The following is an 18,469-nucleotide window of genomic DNA, read 5'->3' as shown; positions in this document are numbered from 1 at the left end:
GTGTACAGTGTAGTTCCCTTTGGTCGGAAATGATTAATCAATGTTGAATCAAGGTGAAAGTCTACTAGCCGGCTGCTAATAGAGCCAGTGTTCTGCCAGAGTAAAAACATTTTAAGCAAGCACGAAATGGCCTGTGAAGACAAGACAACCTGTCAAAACTAAAAATAACTCAGAAGATCATCTTTTATCTAATTCTCAAGGAGGCTGCTGCTGTATTTATACTCTGTTCTGATGCTAGTGCACACTTTTCAAGCTGGTTAAAACAGAAGATATAGCACAAACATAAAAGCATAAATTAGCGTGGTTAAAGTCACCTTTTGTGACACTGCTAAATATAGTTTGTGGATGGTCATGCTGAATGAAGTGTCATCTGTGGCAAAGGTAGACACACAAATGCGCGCACACATACACAGTCATCATCATCTGACTCGTGTTAAGCAATTCCTACGAAAGAGACGAGTTTTAGCAGGAATGCTGTAGACAAGATGAGACAGAAGAAACCAGGATTTAAAAGGTGATTGGATTACATTGGATTGACCCACCTTATTAGGCTACATGTGTAAGCTCTGCACAGTGTGTCTGGCAACGCTGTGTGTATCAGGATGTTGGATCAAACACAGATCTCCAGCCTGCCAGGATTGGGAAAGGAAAAAGAAAACAGAAGGGAGGATGAGAGGAATGGATAGAGAGAGAGGAAAGGAAACAAAATAAAAAAACATGTAATTTCCTGCATTTCTCTGGTTACAACAGACATCCACAGTTTGTAGAGTGACATTGAAACATAACCTTTCAAATGTAAGACCTCACAATGATAGGAAGCTCATAAATTAATAGGAAGGTGTGGCACTAAATGTGATTTGCTATGCCAGAGCAGGTTGCAGTCACAGCACGTTATCAAGTGGCTAGCATCCAGATTTAAGCTATGAGAGCGTGGACACAGGACATATGGTTTACATAGAGCTATATGAACAACATTCATTCATTCATTCGTGTATTTTGTAGTGGGAGTGAACTACAAAAGTTACACTTAATATCACCAGAAAGCATTAGCACAGCGGTCAACTTTTTGAACTTAAAAGATAACTTAAGTATTAACACAAAAAGTCACCCCGCACAATGAAAGAAAATGAACGATACAAAAAAATGTTCCAAGTCAAATGAGCAGTGTCATAAAAAGCGTCGCAAAAAGTTACATTACCAGCTTAAAAGTCGTGTCCGTGAAACTGTGTCGTCTGGGTAGTTTTCCATGTTTGTTTTCTTTGTTTACATGTAGCCTATAAAGTGTGCGCTCGCTCACCTGCGCCTCGCGCTCATACTGCACGAGTGGAGCCTCTTCCGGGACCTTCTGGTAAAGCTACAGACCAAACTGCCAACGTTACAGACACTGCGCGAGCACCAGCGCACGTCACGACTAGGTGGGGTAAAATTATGTGGCGGTCCTAAGGGCATTATCATGTATGAATCAGTGATGCACATGAATGATATATCTTCTCCAATTATATAATAACAACAACAATAATAATAATAATGTACCTTTTTTTTTTTTTTTTTTTTACACAATTGTGGAAAGTATTTCAGTACACCCTTTTGTTTAGTTGACTGTGACATAATTACTTCCTCGTTGTTTGGGGTCCACACAGACCACAACTTCTGTATGTGGAAAATATATAATATATAACTAGAAACTTCTGCAAGACATTTTGACAGTGTGCCTACTACTTGGTGCACATCCGAATAACACTGGCTAACAGTAAATCTGCTGTTTGACATGTCCTGAAAAGAGAGGACAGCACGGCCTACAGTAAAGAGTCTCCATGATAGAAGGTGTGTGTGTCAGAACTTGTTGCTATGGTGATTTCCACAGTGAGGGAGGGGGAAACAGTATCTTTAATGGGTCAAACATGTCCATTTAATGATAATTATACCTCTTAAGTTTGTTCTGTAATTCAAAAACCGTGGGTCCAACTGGCAAAATATTATCATCACAAGAGAGATAAAGGTCTGGCGAACATATTGATGTGGTTTTTATGTTTGTGGTGTCAAATATATGTGACACAGAGCAGATAACAAACAAGGAACCGTCTGTGTCCTTTCAGATATTTTTTTTTCATTGTTTCTATCGGCAGTTGGTATGAACAGAGCCAAAAGTTTAGGTCCGGTGGATTCCAAAGTTACATGGCACAACATTTCCTACATTTTGACCAACAATGATGTATGAAGAGTGAAAACTGTAGGGGAGAGAGCAATTTGTTTGGAAAAATTTCAGAGAATTGTACTGCAGCTCCCCCCTCTGTCTTCCCCTCTAACTCTCAACATTCCAGCCCCATACACACACATTGGAAAATCTGAAACGGTCTGAACACTACACTGTAAAAAAAAAAATCGTAAAAAAACGGTAAAAAGTCTGGCAGCAAAGTTGCCAAACACTTACCGTCAAATTACAGTAAAAAACCTTACATTATTTTACAGAAAAATTCTTTTTTTAAATACAGAAATTTCCTGTAAATATTTTCTGTATTTTTACAGTCTAACTATTGTAGAATTAAAACAAATTCTTGTTATAAAACATTTCTAGAATGTTAAACAACTGTATAAATCTTTATCAAAACTAAGAAATATTGCAGAAATACCTTAAAATTACATAATTTAAATGAAAACTGCTGTTTTCATACGGTTTTCTTTGGTAAATTCACAAGATTATTCAATCCATCCACAAGAACTCCCTGTTAAAGTACAGATTCCTGGATGTAAAACATAAAAATTACGTAAAATGACTTTCAAATACCCTCCTTTAGGCATTTATTTTATGATTATCCAATCTATTTACGGTAAATTCCTGTTTAACACTGTTTTTTTACTGTACAAAAAAGAGAAGATAACGGGATAATACCTTCCAGAAACATTGTAATAATAGTCATTACTTTATATAAACAATATTTGAGAGTATTTACAAGCAACTCTCCAATATATCTACATACTTTTACCATTAATATACAAGGTTTACTTTATATATACAAGCAAATATCCAATATATACACATAGTTTTACCATTATTGTATGGGTGTTCACTTTATATAAACATTATTTGCCCGTAATAACAAGCAACTATCCAGTATATCTACAGACTGTACCTCATTATTGTATGGGGGCTTACTTTATATAAACTGTTCTTTATAGTAATTACAAACAACTATCCAATATATATATATACTTTTACCATTATTGTACGGGGTTTACTTTATATAAACATAGTTTTATAGTAATTTAGAAGCAACTCTCCAATATATCTACATACCTTTACTATTAATATATGAGGTTACTTTATATAAACATTGTTTTATAGTAACTTAAAAGCAACTGTCTGGTATATCTACAGACTTTTCCTCATTGAAGCAGGGGGTTTACTTTATATAAACATTATTTGACAGTAATAACAAGCAACTCTCCATTATATGTACATACATGTTTATTTTATATAAACTTCATTTGACAGTAATAACAAGCAACACCAATATATCTACAGACTTTTCTTATAAGTGCATGGGATTTACTTCATAAACATTATTTGACAGTAATTACTATTACTAACCAATATATGTTCACAACTTCCTCATTAGTAAATGGGGTTTTGAATGTACAAAAACCAAAAGGGCTATGTAAAAGTGCAATTGCATCAACTACTTTTATAAATATCTAATTTTTTCTGCTGACATTTTACAGCATTGTCCAATCCATTCACTGAAGATCCCTATTTGAGATGTATGAGATTTTAAGATGTATCATAACCAGAAAGTATTATAGAATGACCATTTACTGCATGCTTTACAAAGAAATGCACTATTTAAACAGTGCTATCCTTAAAGTTCACATATGAATAAACTTATGGGAGCAAAAACTGTCTGGTACATTGAATTATAGCAAAAGGGGAACTATGGGCAATTTGGGAATTCATACATGTGTGTTAAAAATGTCAGTGAACATGAACAACTCTCTCCAAAATCTAAAAACTCAAATTTGTGATGTCATCTGATATAATGTCTGGACCTTTTCCAAAAACAATGAATTGAGAAATATTTGAAAGATGACACTGAGATCACCCAGGGGGATGTTCAGAGGTAACGGGTAGAGTTTCTGTTTCAGAAATAAAATGCTAACATAGAATAAACCTCGTTTGGTTTTTTTTTTATTCTACAAAATTAGTTTCACATTCATTGTCTATGAAGCAGCTTAGTAACCTGATGACATCATAGTTTGAGTCTTACATTTCTGGTTTGTGGCTTCGCCAGAGAGTAGCTCTTAATCAAAAATATCAGAGGTGAGATTAAAGACCATTGCACACCAGGGACGATTATTTCGCATGTCAATATATTTTTTCGAACTGTTGTTTTTGTCACAAGTAGTGTTTACTTATGAGGATCACCAAACAACAACACAGAGGCTGCTGTCCCAACTACAGACTGTACGTCAGCAAACTTTATTACTCCTTTCAACCTTTACAATGGCAGCGTATGCCAGAAACATTCTTTCCGTTTTTACCTTTCACAATAAGCCCGAGACATATGCTACACTGTTTTGCAGAGGGAATTCAATTGAGTATTAACTGTATACTCAATTAGAGTTAGAGGAAACTCAATAAATAACTTACAGTAGCTTAGTGTTACAGCTTTTCCTGGGACGTATCCGAAGCTAGCCCCCGTCCCTCCACTCAGCAGCCTGGAAACCAGACAGGACACCTTTTGGTGCTTTTGAGGAGCTGCTGCATTTATTTGTTGTCAAACTGCAGAATCTAGCTGCTGTACAATCACTTCATATCTTCACCACTAAACGTTAACTCTCCTCTGCTCCGACTGCTCTCTCTTTCTCGTCCGCTCACACCACATCTTCCGTCACTTTCTCGCTCTCTTCAGCATCTGTCCTACTGACATTGTAGATGAGCTGGCGTGTATATCCAAACCTTTTATTGAAAACTGTCACAAATTTGCATCGCTGCCGGTGTGAATAGTTTTGATGTGAAATATTCACAGGCGATTATTTTGCATATTGGCGTCGCTTATTCGTCACGCCCCCAGTGTGTAACGGTCTTAAGTCACACATGTGCAAGTCACAAATCTTAACCTTCACCGTCTTGAACAAGTCCCAAGTCACTGTGTTTAGACTCAAGTAAGGCTGTACCAACAAAAAGGGGTGTAACAATGTTACAAATCCAAATCCGGTTTGTTTTATTTACAAGCACAGACCAGGTAAAGCAACCGTTAACAATGCAGGGGCCCATTTCAGGAAGGAGGTTTAACAAACTCTGAGTGTAACCCTGATATCTGAGTTGATTTACCCTGAGATGGGAAACTCTGAGTTTTCAGTTTCAGGCAGCATGAATGGAGCCATGATACTACGATTCACCATGGTAACAACCACAAACAAACTGGTGGGCAGAAATACTGCACATACAGTGAGTTTGAACATGTATTTAGTTAAAAAAGCAACACAGTGGCTGCTTTAAAAGAGAGAATTTGCGTGGGAGAAAATTGCTGCTAGAGTAAATGCGTTAGTTCCAATATAGTGTATATCATATTTAATCATAAGTATAATATTACTGGTGAAATGGTATTGAACCTATAATCTATAAAAGTCCTAGGCCTACTAATCCCATTCTGAGGCTGCAGCACCATCATCAACAGAACTATAATTCATAATCTCATATTTCAAAGGGTTTACATCATTCACCTGCAATACTGTGGAACTCTTTTTTTAATGGCTCTTACTGGTTTGTGTCCAGGGAACACAAACGTTTAAAAAACCTTTCAGAGTGAGTCACACTCTTCTGACGGCGCTTTGCTATACAGCTTAACTAATATGCTCCGCATCACCAATGTTGTAAAGAAAACTGTTGTTTGCAAAAAAATGTAATGTGACACAAATAATGTGCTGGGATGTAGAGCATGTCCACGATGGGTGACGTTAGTGATATGAGGACGGAAAAGGTTATGTAGGATACATAACTGATAGACTGGGAAGAAAAAAACGGTACCGCTCAAATAGGTAGTTATCTGGAAATTAAAATGCGTCGGGGCCTCAATATCATCTCCTGACGTATGTTTAACTCCCTGCAAAGTAATACAGCTTCTACATCACTGGGATCGTCGACAAAAGGACATTGCATGTTTTGAGGAAAAAAAAACGTTTTATAATCTGCCTAACATGGTTAATAAACCAACCCTGTTTTTTTATTCATGCCGATAACAAACTGCGCTAAAATGCGCCTGATACAGACTGCAATTATGAATGATGAAATGAAAGAGAGCTGTGTCAGAGGGAGGAGACTGAAAGAAGAAAACCTGTTCCCGACTAGGTTAGGTTCACAGAGTCCGAGGTTAGGTTACCTCTCTTTCTGAAACGGAAAACCCAGAGTTACCCTCATCTCAGGGTTAACAAACTCAGAGTTTTCACTAAACCTGCTTTCTGAAATGGACCTGTCATTCGGTACCTCCATTAGCTGTATGTGTGTTTGTGAACTCCTTTGCTGCCTCCTTCTTAGCCTCTGCTGGGCTCCCTCTTGCTCTGGGCTATCCTTTTCTCAGCCATCTGATGCACGAGTCTTCAACTTCACCCAGGCTATTCAGACCGTAAAGCAGGTTCTCAGGCTGGCTGTGGGAGAGCTGTCTGGTCTGTTGATCCTTGTCAAACTGAACACAGAATGAAAGCCATAACATGGGTGAGAAAGATGTGGTAAGGTACAGATGATAACGTGTGATACTGTAGGGTGAACATCTATTTACTTTAGCTTTCTTAATCTTCTTGATCTTCTTATCTTGGTATTCTTTCTTCCATCTTGCCTAAACAAGGATTAAAGAATTAGGGTGAGATTTGAACATTACTGTAACAGTAGTATTTTGTGGAGGCTTGCCAGCATTGACCACCAGGTATTTATTTATTTTGATTTACAGCAAAAATTAAACTTAAAATACATATTTAATTACAGACTGAGTGCAATTGTCTGGAGGAAGAAACACTTATAAATAGAGCAGGTAGCCTATATCTTATTTCTGAGTTTGTTCAATTCCCTGTCCATTTATTTTTATGTGGAAAGCGGGAATGGAAATATTCTCTCTGGAAAGACAGAATGGTAATGTTAAGTTGGACACACTGAATCATGAGTGAAAATAACGATCACGTTCAAATTAAGATGTTGTGGTCCACAAAGCAGACGCTCCGTTTAATGTCAAGTTGTAACTTCTTGTTGTTACAACGTGTGGTTCACTGTTCATAAAGTAGAACCAACGTAAAGTTAGTCAGCTGAGATAGCTTATGTAAACTTGAGGCATAACCTAGCTAGGTGGTAACGTTAAACGGCGGGTTACTGGTTAGTTAACAGTAATGTTAAAGTGCCCATATTATGAAAAAATCACTTTTTCTGGGATTTGGGTTGTTATGTTGTGTCTCTAGTGCTTCCACACACATACAAACTTTGAAAAAAATCCATCCATGCTGTTTAGAGTGAGATACGGTTTCTGAATGTGTCCTGCCTTCAGTCTCCGGGTGAGCTGTTCAAAATCGGCAGGGCTTGTGACGTCACAAGCCGAAACAAGCAGGCTAAACGCAACCATTAGCTCGTAGCGTTAGCGTTAGCATTAGCGTTAGCATGCTAACGCTAGCATGCTACCTAGCAAAGCACTTCTACAACACACACAAGTTCACCATAATCTACAAAAGAACTACTTACATGTGCGCCCTCATTTAGAAGTCTCCCTGCTAATCCTGCCTTGTAACTGACCGAAGTTGTAGAAACAGCCTTTCTTTTACTGCCTATGGAGCTAGCTAGCTGACATGATCTACATCTGAGCTACTGAGCATGTGCAGTGCAATCAAAGATAGTACAGAAGAAGAAGAAGAAACGAGGTCTCACTCTGTAGCTAAAACAGAGACCAGCTGAAAAGAGGATCTGCAGCAGTGAGAGAGAGCGGTGCAGTACAACAAAAATATGGTGTTTTTTGAAAATTAAACCATGTAAACCTATTCTGGTACAACCTTAAAATACAAGTATGAACCTGAAAATGAGCATAATATGGGTGCTTTAACTACTAGCGTTAGGAGCAACGGAGCGTTATAACGTTTCTTTAATTACTAGTATTAGCTAGTACCCAGCAAATCAAGCTGACCTGCTAAACTGTCTAACTGTCTAGTTAACTGTTATATATTTAGCTAGCTAGCTAGCTAAAATTACGATTGGTGCATGGTTCACATTCAAGGCTAACATTACATAAGGACAGTCTTAATGTAACGTTAGCTAACGCCTGACACACTTTGATAAGGCACATAAACGGCAAATGCTAACGTTATCCCTGCTGACATTTTAAAATTGTGAAACGTATGCAAGTGTTATCTTAACTCGTGTCCAGTTGATATCTCGTGAGGAAACTGCATGTACATAAAAAGAAAAGTATTACTTTACCTTAAGTGAAAGCTGAATGTGAATCATCGTGGAGAAGTCCTGACTCCTGCGTTACATTATTATCCACACTGTCTCTGCGTCGAGATGAGTTTGACGTTAGCACAGCCCCCCATGAAGTCAAACAATATCATTGGTCAAGATCGTCTCTGCCCGGCATGATTCATCCAATGATTGTGCAACATTCAATTATTTGAATCTGCGCGCACTTTCCTGAAGCACATAGCCTAGACTAAAGAGACCATTTCTGTTTACATTTCTGTTTTTTCAACCATTTTAAGGTCTTACATCGCTTCACGCCCTGATTATCAATGTTCACGTTGATGCTAGAAGCCTTGGTTGAACTGTTGAGCCCTAGCATCCCTTCCCAGTCTTTCACACATTGCATGTATTGCTAAATTGAAAAAAATATATTGCACACCAATGTAAAGCTTTATTCATACTGTGTCCTCCCTGTCTTTATTCACCGTATATTACCTCAGCCCATGAAAAACTCTTTGTTCCCTTTGACCTGTAGAAAGTGGGGAGAGGCAAAATGATTTGAGGGTGCAGTAGACTGCACAATGACCTTGCATTTTGTTGAACACTGTGACTCACTTTGGTTCTTAATATTAAGAAAAATTGTTTTAACAACAATTTTAACTTCATAAGGAAAAGAACGTGTATGCTACATATTCTATTTGAAGTACACCAAATACATTAAAAAGAGGTCTGTCCCGCATGCATATTAGTTTCTGACTGTGGGGAATTGGGAAAAACAGTAAAAACGTCCCCAAATTTCTGAATTGCTTATTTTCATAACATTCACTGAGCCTTGCCTAAAACAGTTTGGAGTTTGTATTGGAAGACTCCAACGTTTTTAAAGTGGATTAACAGCCTTTTATGAAAAGCCTACTCCTTCAGTTTTTAAATGAAATCACAGATAATTTCTCAAATAAGCATAATGTTGCAGATGTCCATACTGTTTGTCGGTAGGCATGACTTTCATAGGAGGGGACACACTTTCCTATCAACGCAGGGTTGAATTAAACTGTATGAGGGTTGGAACTAGCGGAACAAGTTAGGCAAGCAGGTACATACTGTATTTGAGGTACTGGTGTGCATTAATATTGATTTTCCACCCCTTATAAAAGTGTAGCATAGCTGTGGCACAGGCAATCCATTTAACTTATTAATGTTACACCTTAATGAAACACACATTGCCCAATATGTGCATCAATGCCTGTGTAACCATTGCAAGTCAGTGGAAATTGTAGTGTAATTTCAGAGGCAGGGGTGGTCTGATCACCGAGGTCTTGGTGAGGCATTTAAGGTACCGGACATGCATGAATATTCATTCTACCCCACATAAGAGGGAAGCTCATGCTCTGAGCTGTTTGCATGACATAGACAGGAACAAACATCAAAAGCCAGAGTGGACACAGTATGAGACATCACCGCAGACATCAGCAAAGTAAGCAGTCAATGGAAAAAGATGTTGGGCCATGAATCTGAAATAGGCCCATGGCCTCCACGGAAGTGAAATGAGGCAAGAACATCAGATGCCCCCTAAAATATTAGGATGGTGAAGATGTAGGCTTACCCAGGCTGTAGGCTGCCTGGCTCTCTGTGTACTGTATCGTCATCCTGTAGGCCTATAGGGTTGTGGGCCTATGTGATGTGAACTGTGGCTGCACGATTCTTTTGTCAACTAATTCACCAGACCAAAACATGATTATATAGTGATGAGCATATCACAGACTTGGACTAAAATAGACATCATGTACATCCAAGGCCTGTAGTTTAGGTTGACTCTTGTCTCTTATGCATTCCCATAACTGAAGCTATGGCTTTGTTTCCACAAATATTTAAGTGAAAGAATGTTTATTTTTACAAAGACAGATCTAAATACAGCATCTTTGGCCCCAGTGGTGATTTGGTGCAGTAGTCCTATAGCTTTTTAAGCTTGTGTGCTGCCAAGTTGTTTTACTGTTTGTATTACCATAAATATGCTTGCAAAATATTACAGTAGTGTAGTTTCTAATATAATTACATTGATCCAACTATAATTGAGAACAATTGCTTGTGGGTTTTTGCTGTGGAGTTGTTGAGGCCATGCAGTGAGGGTTCATGTCAGCCTCATTGAATGCATTAAACAGGTATGGCTGGTCCTACCTGTCTCAGTACCTCTGTTAACCCCTCTTCAAATAACTGCAAAGCTAAATACAAGTCCTACTCTATTGCTAGAATTTAGTAGACTTGCATTAAGAGACACTGGCCAGGATGAAGTTTGACAGCGATTAAAACACTAACACACAGTATGAGACCACATTGAATAAGCTAAAATGGACCGCTATACATTATACCAATATTTACCCTCTGAAGAGTCTCTGATGCATATATTGGATAGTTAATTGTAAATATTGTCAAATATTTTTACAAAGTAAACACACATTAATGGGATAAGTCTGTAGATATATTAAATAGTTGCTTTTAATCACTATAAAGTATTGTTTGTATGAAGTAAACCTGATATATTAATGATTAAAGTACAGTATATTAGATAGTTTCTTTTTAACACTATACAATATTGTTTATATAAAGTAAACCCTTATACATTTATGGGGAAAAGCCTGTAGACATAATGAAGAGTTGATTGTAACGTTTATATAAAGTAATGACTATAAAATAATGGTTCTGCAAGTTATTATCACATATTGTTTTTTTGTACAGTAGAAAACCAGTATTAAACAGGAATTTACTGTAAATTGATTGGATAATCATGTAAAATAAATGCCTAAAGCTTTTAAGATACTATTAATGGGCTGTCAAATAGGGTAATTTTACATTAATTTGACATGTAAATAACTATAAATGAATGTTTATTTAAAGTAAACAACATACATTAATGGTAAAAGTATGTAGATATATTGGAGAGTTGCTTGTAAATACTCTCAAATATTGTTTATATAAAGTAATGACTATTATTACAATGTTTCTGGAAGGTATTATCCCATTATCTTCTCTTTTTTGTACAGTAAAAACACAGTATTAAACAGGAATTTACCGTAAATAGATTGGATAATCATAAAATAAACGCCTAAAGGAGGGTATTTGAAAGTCATTTTACATAATTTTTATGTGTTTTACATCCAGGAATCTGTACTTTAACAGGGAGTTCTTGTGGATGGATTGAATAATCTTGTGAATTTACCAAAGAAAACCGTATGAAAACAGCAGTTTTCATTTAAATTATGTAATTTTAAGGTATTTTGCAATATTTTTCAGTGTTTGTACAGATTTATACATTTGTTTAACATTCTAAATATGTTTTTTGATTACAATTCTTTTTAAATCTACAGTAGTTGGACTGTGAAAATACAGAAAATGTACAGTAGATATCTGTATTTTAAAAATAAATTCTTTGTAGAATAACATAAGGTTTTTTATTTTTATTCATTTCACGGTGTTTGGCAACTTTTGCTGCCAGACTTTTTACCGTTTTTTCACGATTGTTTTTTAACGTTTCTTTACATTAAATTTAAGGTTTAACAGTAAAAAACCAGAAAGAGGCCTCAATTTTACACACCGTAAAATTATGTTTTTTTTTTGTCTTTTTACATAAAATTCAATGTAATTTAACTTTCAAGACCGTTAAGCAATGGAATTATCCTGTTAAACAACTATATTATCTCATTATATCAATGTACAGACTAAAACCTTAATTTAATGGGGTTTTTTTTAAATAAAAGTATTTTTCTGTATTTTTCTGGCATTAACACTTAATGTAGAAAAAACGGAAAAAATCCGTAAAATTATACAGTGAATTCCAGTGAAATAACTTTTTTTTTTTACAGTGTAGATGATACATAAACTGTGATTTGGTAGAAACCGTGTTTGATATCAGAATGCCCATTCAGCCCAATAAATGCCAAAGTCTTGTCTTCGGTTTAAACTTTTAATTATTTTTCTACATTAAAGTATGGCGATACAGTACGGCCCCAAAGAGGGGTTGTTTTGAGCGATGTTAAGCGATTTACCGAAGATTTCCTATTAAAGTCTATGGGAAATTTTGTGCCGTTTTTTTGCCGATATCTTGACAACCTTGTGGAAAATCTCTTATTTGAATGATAGCACACCATTCACGGTCATTACACACGTTTTGATGTATTTTGTGTGCACGTGTTGGCAACTACTGACTAGGCCTAGTAGCGGGACAAAAATGTAGCGGAATAATAATAACTAGAGAATGCAATTTCTGAAGAAATTGTGGTGTGAATGCTGTATGTTGAAAGGCTGACGCTACACCGGATTGCTGACTTGAATTGTGTTACAAGAAGGTAAAGTAGTGAGAATAGTTCAAAAAGTGGGAATGGGTTTAATTAGTATGAATGTCTTTGAAAAGTTGAACAATATCATATATAACAACATATATAATAATCAATTTGGATGAAGAAGCAGCCATGGCCGCGGGAACTAGGGGTGCGGAGGGTGCTGCAGCACCCCCTAGCGAAAGGAGAAACTACTACAACCATAATAAAAAAATAAACAAATTTATTTTTAATACTTTGATTATTAATATAAACCTAATCCCTTTCATTACGAATTAAATGTAATACATTTTAAAATTTGGTAAGTAAGAAATAAACACATAATTTGATTAGAATGAATCTGCTGATTTTGCCAAGAGCGAGGTGCGCCATGCGCCTCTGACGCTCATTCATGAGTGGTGAAGATAGTTATGGAAACTTTCCCGGCTGGTCAAAAACAGTACAGAAGTTAGCTAGCCATGGCACAAAAGCGCATTTTGGATTTCTTTATAGATCAACCACAAGCTAAAAAGCGTAAAAGACCGGAGGCAGAAAACTCAGCAACTGTAACTGAATGATCATTTTAAAAAAATAAATCTGGCTTCTTTGGCTCCACCTACAGCCTGTAGTGAGATTTGCAAAAATCCACAGCTCCCTGTTCAGATGCACCAATCAGTGCCAGCGGGGGGAGTGTCTAACTGTTCAGATGCACCAATCAGGGCCAGGGGGGTGTCTAACTGCGTGTCAATCACTGCTCATGCACAGGCATTCATTCTCCCTTGTGGGGGGAGGGGCTTAGGAGACCGTTTTGGGCTTTAGCAGAAAGAGGGGAGGGACTGAGAAGTTGTCGATGTTCAAATTCTTTGGCTGAGTCCTGGATCTTCACAATCCTACCTACAGCACCTTTAATGAACCATTAACCATAATCCTAAGGAATAACTGACCATTAGTATAGGAGAGGAAGAAAAGAGAAAAGGAGGAGGAGACGAGTAGGCGAGGAAGAGAGGAAGAAAGGACAGGAGTTACACACACACCAACAGACAGACACACAGGAAGAGAGGAAGATAGGAAGAGGAGAAGAAAAGGAGAGGAGAAGAGAAATGGAGGAGGAGAGGAGTAGAGAAAGAAAAGAGGAGAGGGGAGGAAAAAGGAGAAGAGGTGTTATTTGACAGCTAACATGATGTCATGATGGACTAACTGACCAACTGACTGACCCTGATAACTGACCTCAGGCCTCAACACCAGCAGCTGTTCTCACAGAGACTAGGCACAGTCACTTCACAGCAACAGGTCAACATGTCAGGGATCAGATCACATGACCAACTACAGTTAAAGGTTGCCATGACGACTCTTGTCTCAGAGAGTCCTTCTCACAGAAACGAGGCTCTGGTGCACCTTTGATATTCCTGCACCTAGCTCAAGAACCGTAACTCCTATCACTTAATGTTTAATACTGTGAGAGATATGACACCCTACTGATCATCCTGTGCAAGAATGGTGTGTTTTGTAAGAAATGTGAGGACAGCAGCTGTCCAAAAAGGGGCCTGTTTCTCTTCTTCTCCTGGTATTTCTGGTATGATTTAGTACAGGAGACAGTGCAGCAGTTGGTGGACATGGCTTCATTTGGAAGCTCACTGTGCCTCGTGTGAAAGTCAGATTGCCTCCCTAAGATAAAGGTCTGGCGAACATATTGATGTGGTTTTTATGTTTCTGGTGTCAAATATATGCGACACGTGTGTGTGTGAGAATGTGTGTGTGTGTGTGTGTGTGTGAGAGAATGTGTGTGTAAGTGTGTGTGTGTGTGTGTGTGTGTGTGTGTGAGAATGTGTATGTATGTGTGAGAATTTGTGTGTGTGTGTGTGTGTGTGTGTGTGTGTGAACAGAGTACAGACAGCTCCCCCTCCTCACCAGCATGAGTTCCACCAATCAGGGGGATCACTGTAGGATTGTTCAGGATTGTGGGTAATGAAGTACTTATCCAAGACATCGCGAATAAAAGACATTTATCTCAAAACAAGGTTGGTGCCTTAGTAGTTTGAAAACCCCTGCGCTAGAGTCTCGTCTCTGTGAAAACAGCTGTTGGTGTTGAGGCCTGAAGTCAGTTAGGAGTCAGTCAGTTGGTCAGTTAGTCCATCATGACATCATGTTAGCTGACAAATAACACTTCTTCTCCTTCCTTCCTCTACTCTTTTCCTCTTCTCCAACTCTCCTTTTCTGTGTGTGTTAGAGGAGGGAGGGGGAGACTGTTTGTTTGACAGGTGAAAAATGTCCATTTAATGATTATACCTCCGAAGTTTGTTCTGTAATTCAAAAACCGTGGGTCCAAATGGCAAAATGTTATCATCACAAGAGAGATAAAAGTCTGGCGAACGCAATGATGTGGTTTTTATGTTTGTGGTGTCAAATATATGTGACACAGAGCAGATAACAAACAAGGAACTGTCTGTGTCCTTTCAGATATTTTTTTTCATTGTTTCTATCGGCAGTTGGTATGAACAGAGCCAAAAGTTTAGGTCCGGTGGATTCCAAAGTTACATGTCTGCGTCCGGCACAACATTTCCTACATTTTGACCAACAATGATGTATGAAGAGTGAAAACTGTAGGGGAGAGAGCAATTTGTTTGGAAAAATTTCAGAGAATTGTACTGCAGCTCCCCCCTCTGTCTTCCCCTCTAACTCTCAACATTCCAGCCCCATACACACACATTGGAAAATCTGAAACGGTCTGAAAACTAGATGATACATAAACTATGATTTGGTAGAAACCGTGTTTGATATCAGAATGCCCATTCAGCCCAATAAATGCCAAAGTCTTGTCTTCGGTTTAAACTTTGAATTATTTTTCTACATTAAAGTATGGCGATACAGTACGGCCCCAAAGAGGGGTTGTTTTGAGCGATGTTAAGCGATTTACCGAAGATTTCCTATTAAAGTCTATGGGAAATTTTGTGCCGTTTTTTTGCCGATATCTTGACAACCGTGTGGAAAATCTCTTATTTGAATGATAGCACACCATTCACGGTCATTACACACGTTTTGATGTATTTTGTGTGCACGTGTTGGCAACTACTGACTAGTAGCGGGACAAAAATGTAGCGGAATAATAATAACTAGAGAATGCAATTTCTGAAGAAATTGTGGTGTGAATGCTGTATGTTGAAAGGCTGACGCTACACTGGATTGCTGACTTGAATTGTGTTACAAGAAGGTAAAGTAGTGAGAATAGTTCAAAAAGTGGGAATGGGTTTAATTAGTATGAATGTCTTTGAAAAGTTGAACAATATCATATATAACAACATATATAATAATCAATTTGGATGAAGAAGCAGCCATGGCCGCGGGAACTAGGGGTGCGGAGGGTGCTGCAGCACCCCCTAGCGAAAGGAGAAACTACTACAACCATAATAAAAAAATAAAAAAAAATATTTTTAATACTTTGATTATTAATATAAACCTAATCCCTTTCATTACGAATTAAATGTAATACATTTTAAAATTTGGTAAGTAAGAAATAAACACATAATTTGATTAGAATGAATCTGCTGATTTTGCCAAGAGCGAGGTGCGCCATGCGCCTCTGACGCTCATTCATGAGTGGTGAAGATAGTTGTGGAAACTTTCCCGGCTGGTCAACAACAGTACAGAAGTTAGCTAGCCATGGCACAAAAGCGCATTTTGGATTTCTTTATAGATCAACCACAAGCTAAAAAGCGTAAAAGACCGGAGGCAGAAAACTCAGCAACTGTAACTGAATGATCATTTTAAAAAATAAATCTGGCTTCTTTGGCTCCACCTACAGCCTGTAGTGAGATTTGCAAAAATCCACAGCTCCCTGTTCAGATGCACCAATCAGTGCCAGCGGGGGGAGTGTCTAACTGTTCAGATGCACCAATCAGGGCCAGGGGGGGTGTCTAACTGTTCAGATGCACCAATCAGGGCCAGGGGGGTGTCTAACTGCGTGTCAATCACTGCTCATGCACAGGCATTCATTCTCCCTTGTGGGGGGAGGGGCTTAGGAGACCGTTTTGGGCTTTAGCAGAAAGGGGGGAGGGACTGAGAAGTTGTCGATGTTCAAATTCTTTGGCTGAGTCCTGGATCTTCACAATCATACCTACAGCACCTTTAATGAACCATTAACCATAATCCTAAGGAATAACTGACCATTAGTATAGGAGAGGAAGAAAAGAGAAAAGGAGGAGGAGACGAGTAGGCGAGGAAGAGAGGAAGAAAGGACAGGAGTTACACACACACCAACAGACAGACACACAGGAAGAGAGGAAGATAGGAAGAGGAGAAGAAAAGGAGAGGAGAAGAGAAATGGAGGAGGAGAGGAGTAGAGAAAGAAAAGAGGAGAGGGGAGGAAAAAGGAGAAGAGGTGTTATTTGACAGCTAACATGATGTCATGATGGACTAACTGACCAACTGACTGACCCTGATAACTGACCTCAGGCCTCAACACCAGCAGCTGTTCTCACAGAGACTAGGCACAGTCACTTCACAGCAACAGGTCAACATGTCAGGGATCAGATCACATGAACAACTACAGTTAAAGGTTGCCATGATGACTCTTTTCTCAGAGAGTCCTTCTCACAGAAACGAGGCTCTGGTGCAACTTTGATATTCCTGCACCTAGCTCAAGAACCGTAACTCCTATCACTTAATGTTTAATACTGTGAGAGATATGACACCCTACTGATCATCCTGTGCAAGAATGGTGTGTTTTGTAAGAAATGTGAGGACAGCAGCTGTCCAAAAAGGGGCCTGTTTCTCTTCTTCTCCTGGTATTTCTGGTATGATTTAGTACAGGAGACAGTGCAGCAGAAGGTGGACATGGCTTCACTTGGAAGCTCACTGTGCCTTGTGTGAAAGTCAGATTGCCTCCCTAAGAACATTGTTAGAAAGGGCACAATATTCCCTACATTTTGATGTAAAAGTTATGTATGAAGAGTTAAAACTGTGGACGGTATCGCAAGGTAAAGAGAATTTTGCTTCCGCCTGTTTCCACTCTGTCAATTGGGCCTTGCCCTCTAAGTCCAAACATTCCATCCCATACACACCAATGTAAAAATGGCAGAAAGGCATTTTTTCTAAACCTCGAAGAAGACTGAGCATTTTAAAAAAGTACTAATGGGATTTGAAAGTTGAATATCAACCCTGAATGTATGAAAGATGTGGAACGTTTTAAAGTTTGAATGGAGTTTCTCGGTGAATGTATGAATGAGTAGCTAGCAGTTGAAAATGTATGAAAATGTGTTAACTTTGAACATTCAGTCCATCCGCTTTAATGGGGCAAAAATGCCCGCTAAACGTTGAATATTTCGGAAATTATGAATGTTATGAATACTATAAACAGTAGCACACCATTCTGAATCAAGCTGAATCTTTTGATGTTTGAATGTAGTTTCTATGTTGAAAAATGTGGCAGGAGTTAATGTGCAAAAAAAGTGGTACGGAAGAATAAGAATAAATGTAGAATAATAGAGTTGTGAATGCTGTAGAATAATAGAGTTGTGAATGCCTTCAGCATTCACACCAATAAAAATGTAGATTAACATAGTTGTGAATGCCTTCAGCATTCACACCAATAATAATAAGTATGGGGGATAATAGTCATTCTGCCGATTGCTGCTATTGCAACACATCGGCACACTGAATAATAATAATACATTGTACATTGCATATTGTTTTATTGTTAATACTGTGAACTTTTGCACATCCCTTGGAATATATTCTTGCA

The 18,469-nt window shown here is 38.1% G+C and overlaps 1 protein-coding gene and 1 long non-coding RNA gene across 4 annotated transcripts in view; one reads left to right on the top strand and one right to left on the bottom strand.

Annotated features, from left to right (window-relative positions):
* mical1 (microtubule associated monooxygenase, calponin and LIM domain containing 1) overlaps positions 1-1,370 on the bottom strand; it is a 30,126-nt gene extending 28,756 nt beyond the window's left edge. Inside the window, exons 1-2 of one of the 3 annotated variants that reach the window (XM_031290564.2) lie at positions 1,298-1,370; positions 543-629 (exon numbers count right to left, since the gene is read on the bottom strand). Coding sequence is in view for 1 of the 3 variants with exons in the window: in XM_031290562.2 (XP_031146422.1) it covers positions 315-407 (93 nt within the window). In the remaining 2 variants the exon portion in view is untranslated. Of the gene's footprint in view, positions 1-314; positions 447-542; positions 630-1,198 lie in introns of those variants that run through there. The other 2 variants (XM_031290563.1, XM_031290562.2) reach the window with 2 other exon arrangements.
* LOC116043693 lies at positions 504-14,074 on the top strand. The gene is made up of 3 exons (XR_004103521.1): positions 504-514; positions 11,156-11,165; positions 13,993-14,074. It is a non-coding gene; the product is annotated as an uncharacterized LOC116043693 (long non-coding RNA).
* The last annotated feature ends 4,395 nt before the right edge of the window (positions 14,075-18,469 follow it).

Source organism: Sander lucioperca, chromosome 12 (assembly GCF_008315115.2).
Source record: "Sander lucioperca isolate FBNREF2018 chromosome 12, SLUC_FBN_1.2, whole genome shotgun sequence".
Classification (NCBI taxonomy): Eukaryota; Metazoa; Chordata; class Actinopteri; order Perciformes; family Percidae; genus Sander; species Sander lucioperca.
Note: the sequence above shows the minus strand (reverse complement) of the source record. Positions and strands in the feature narration are given on the sequence as shown.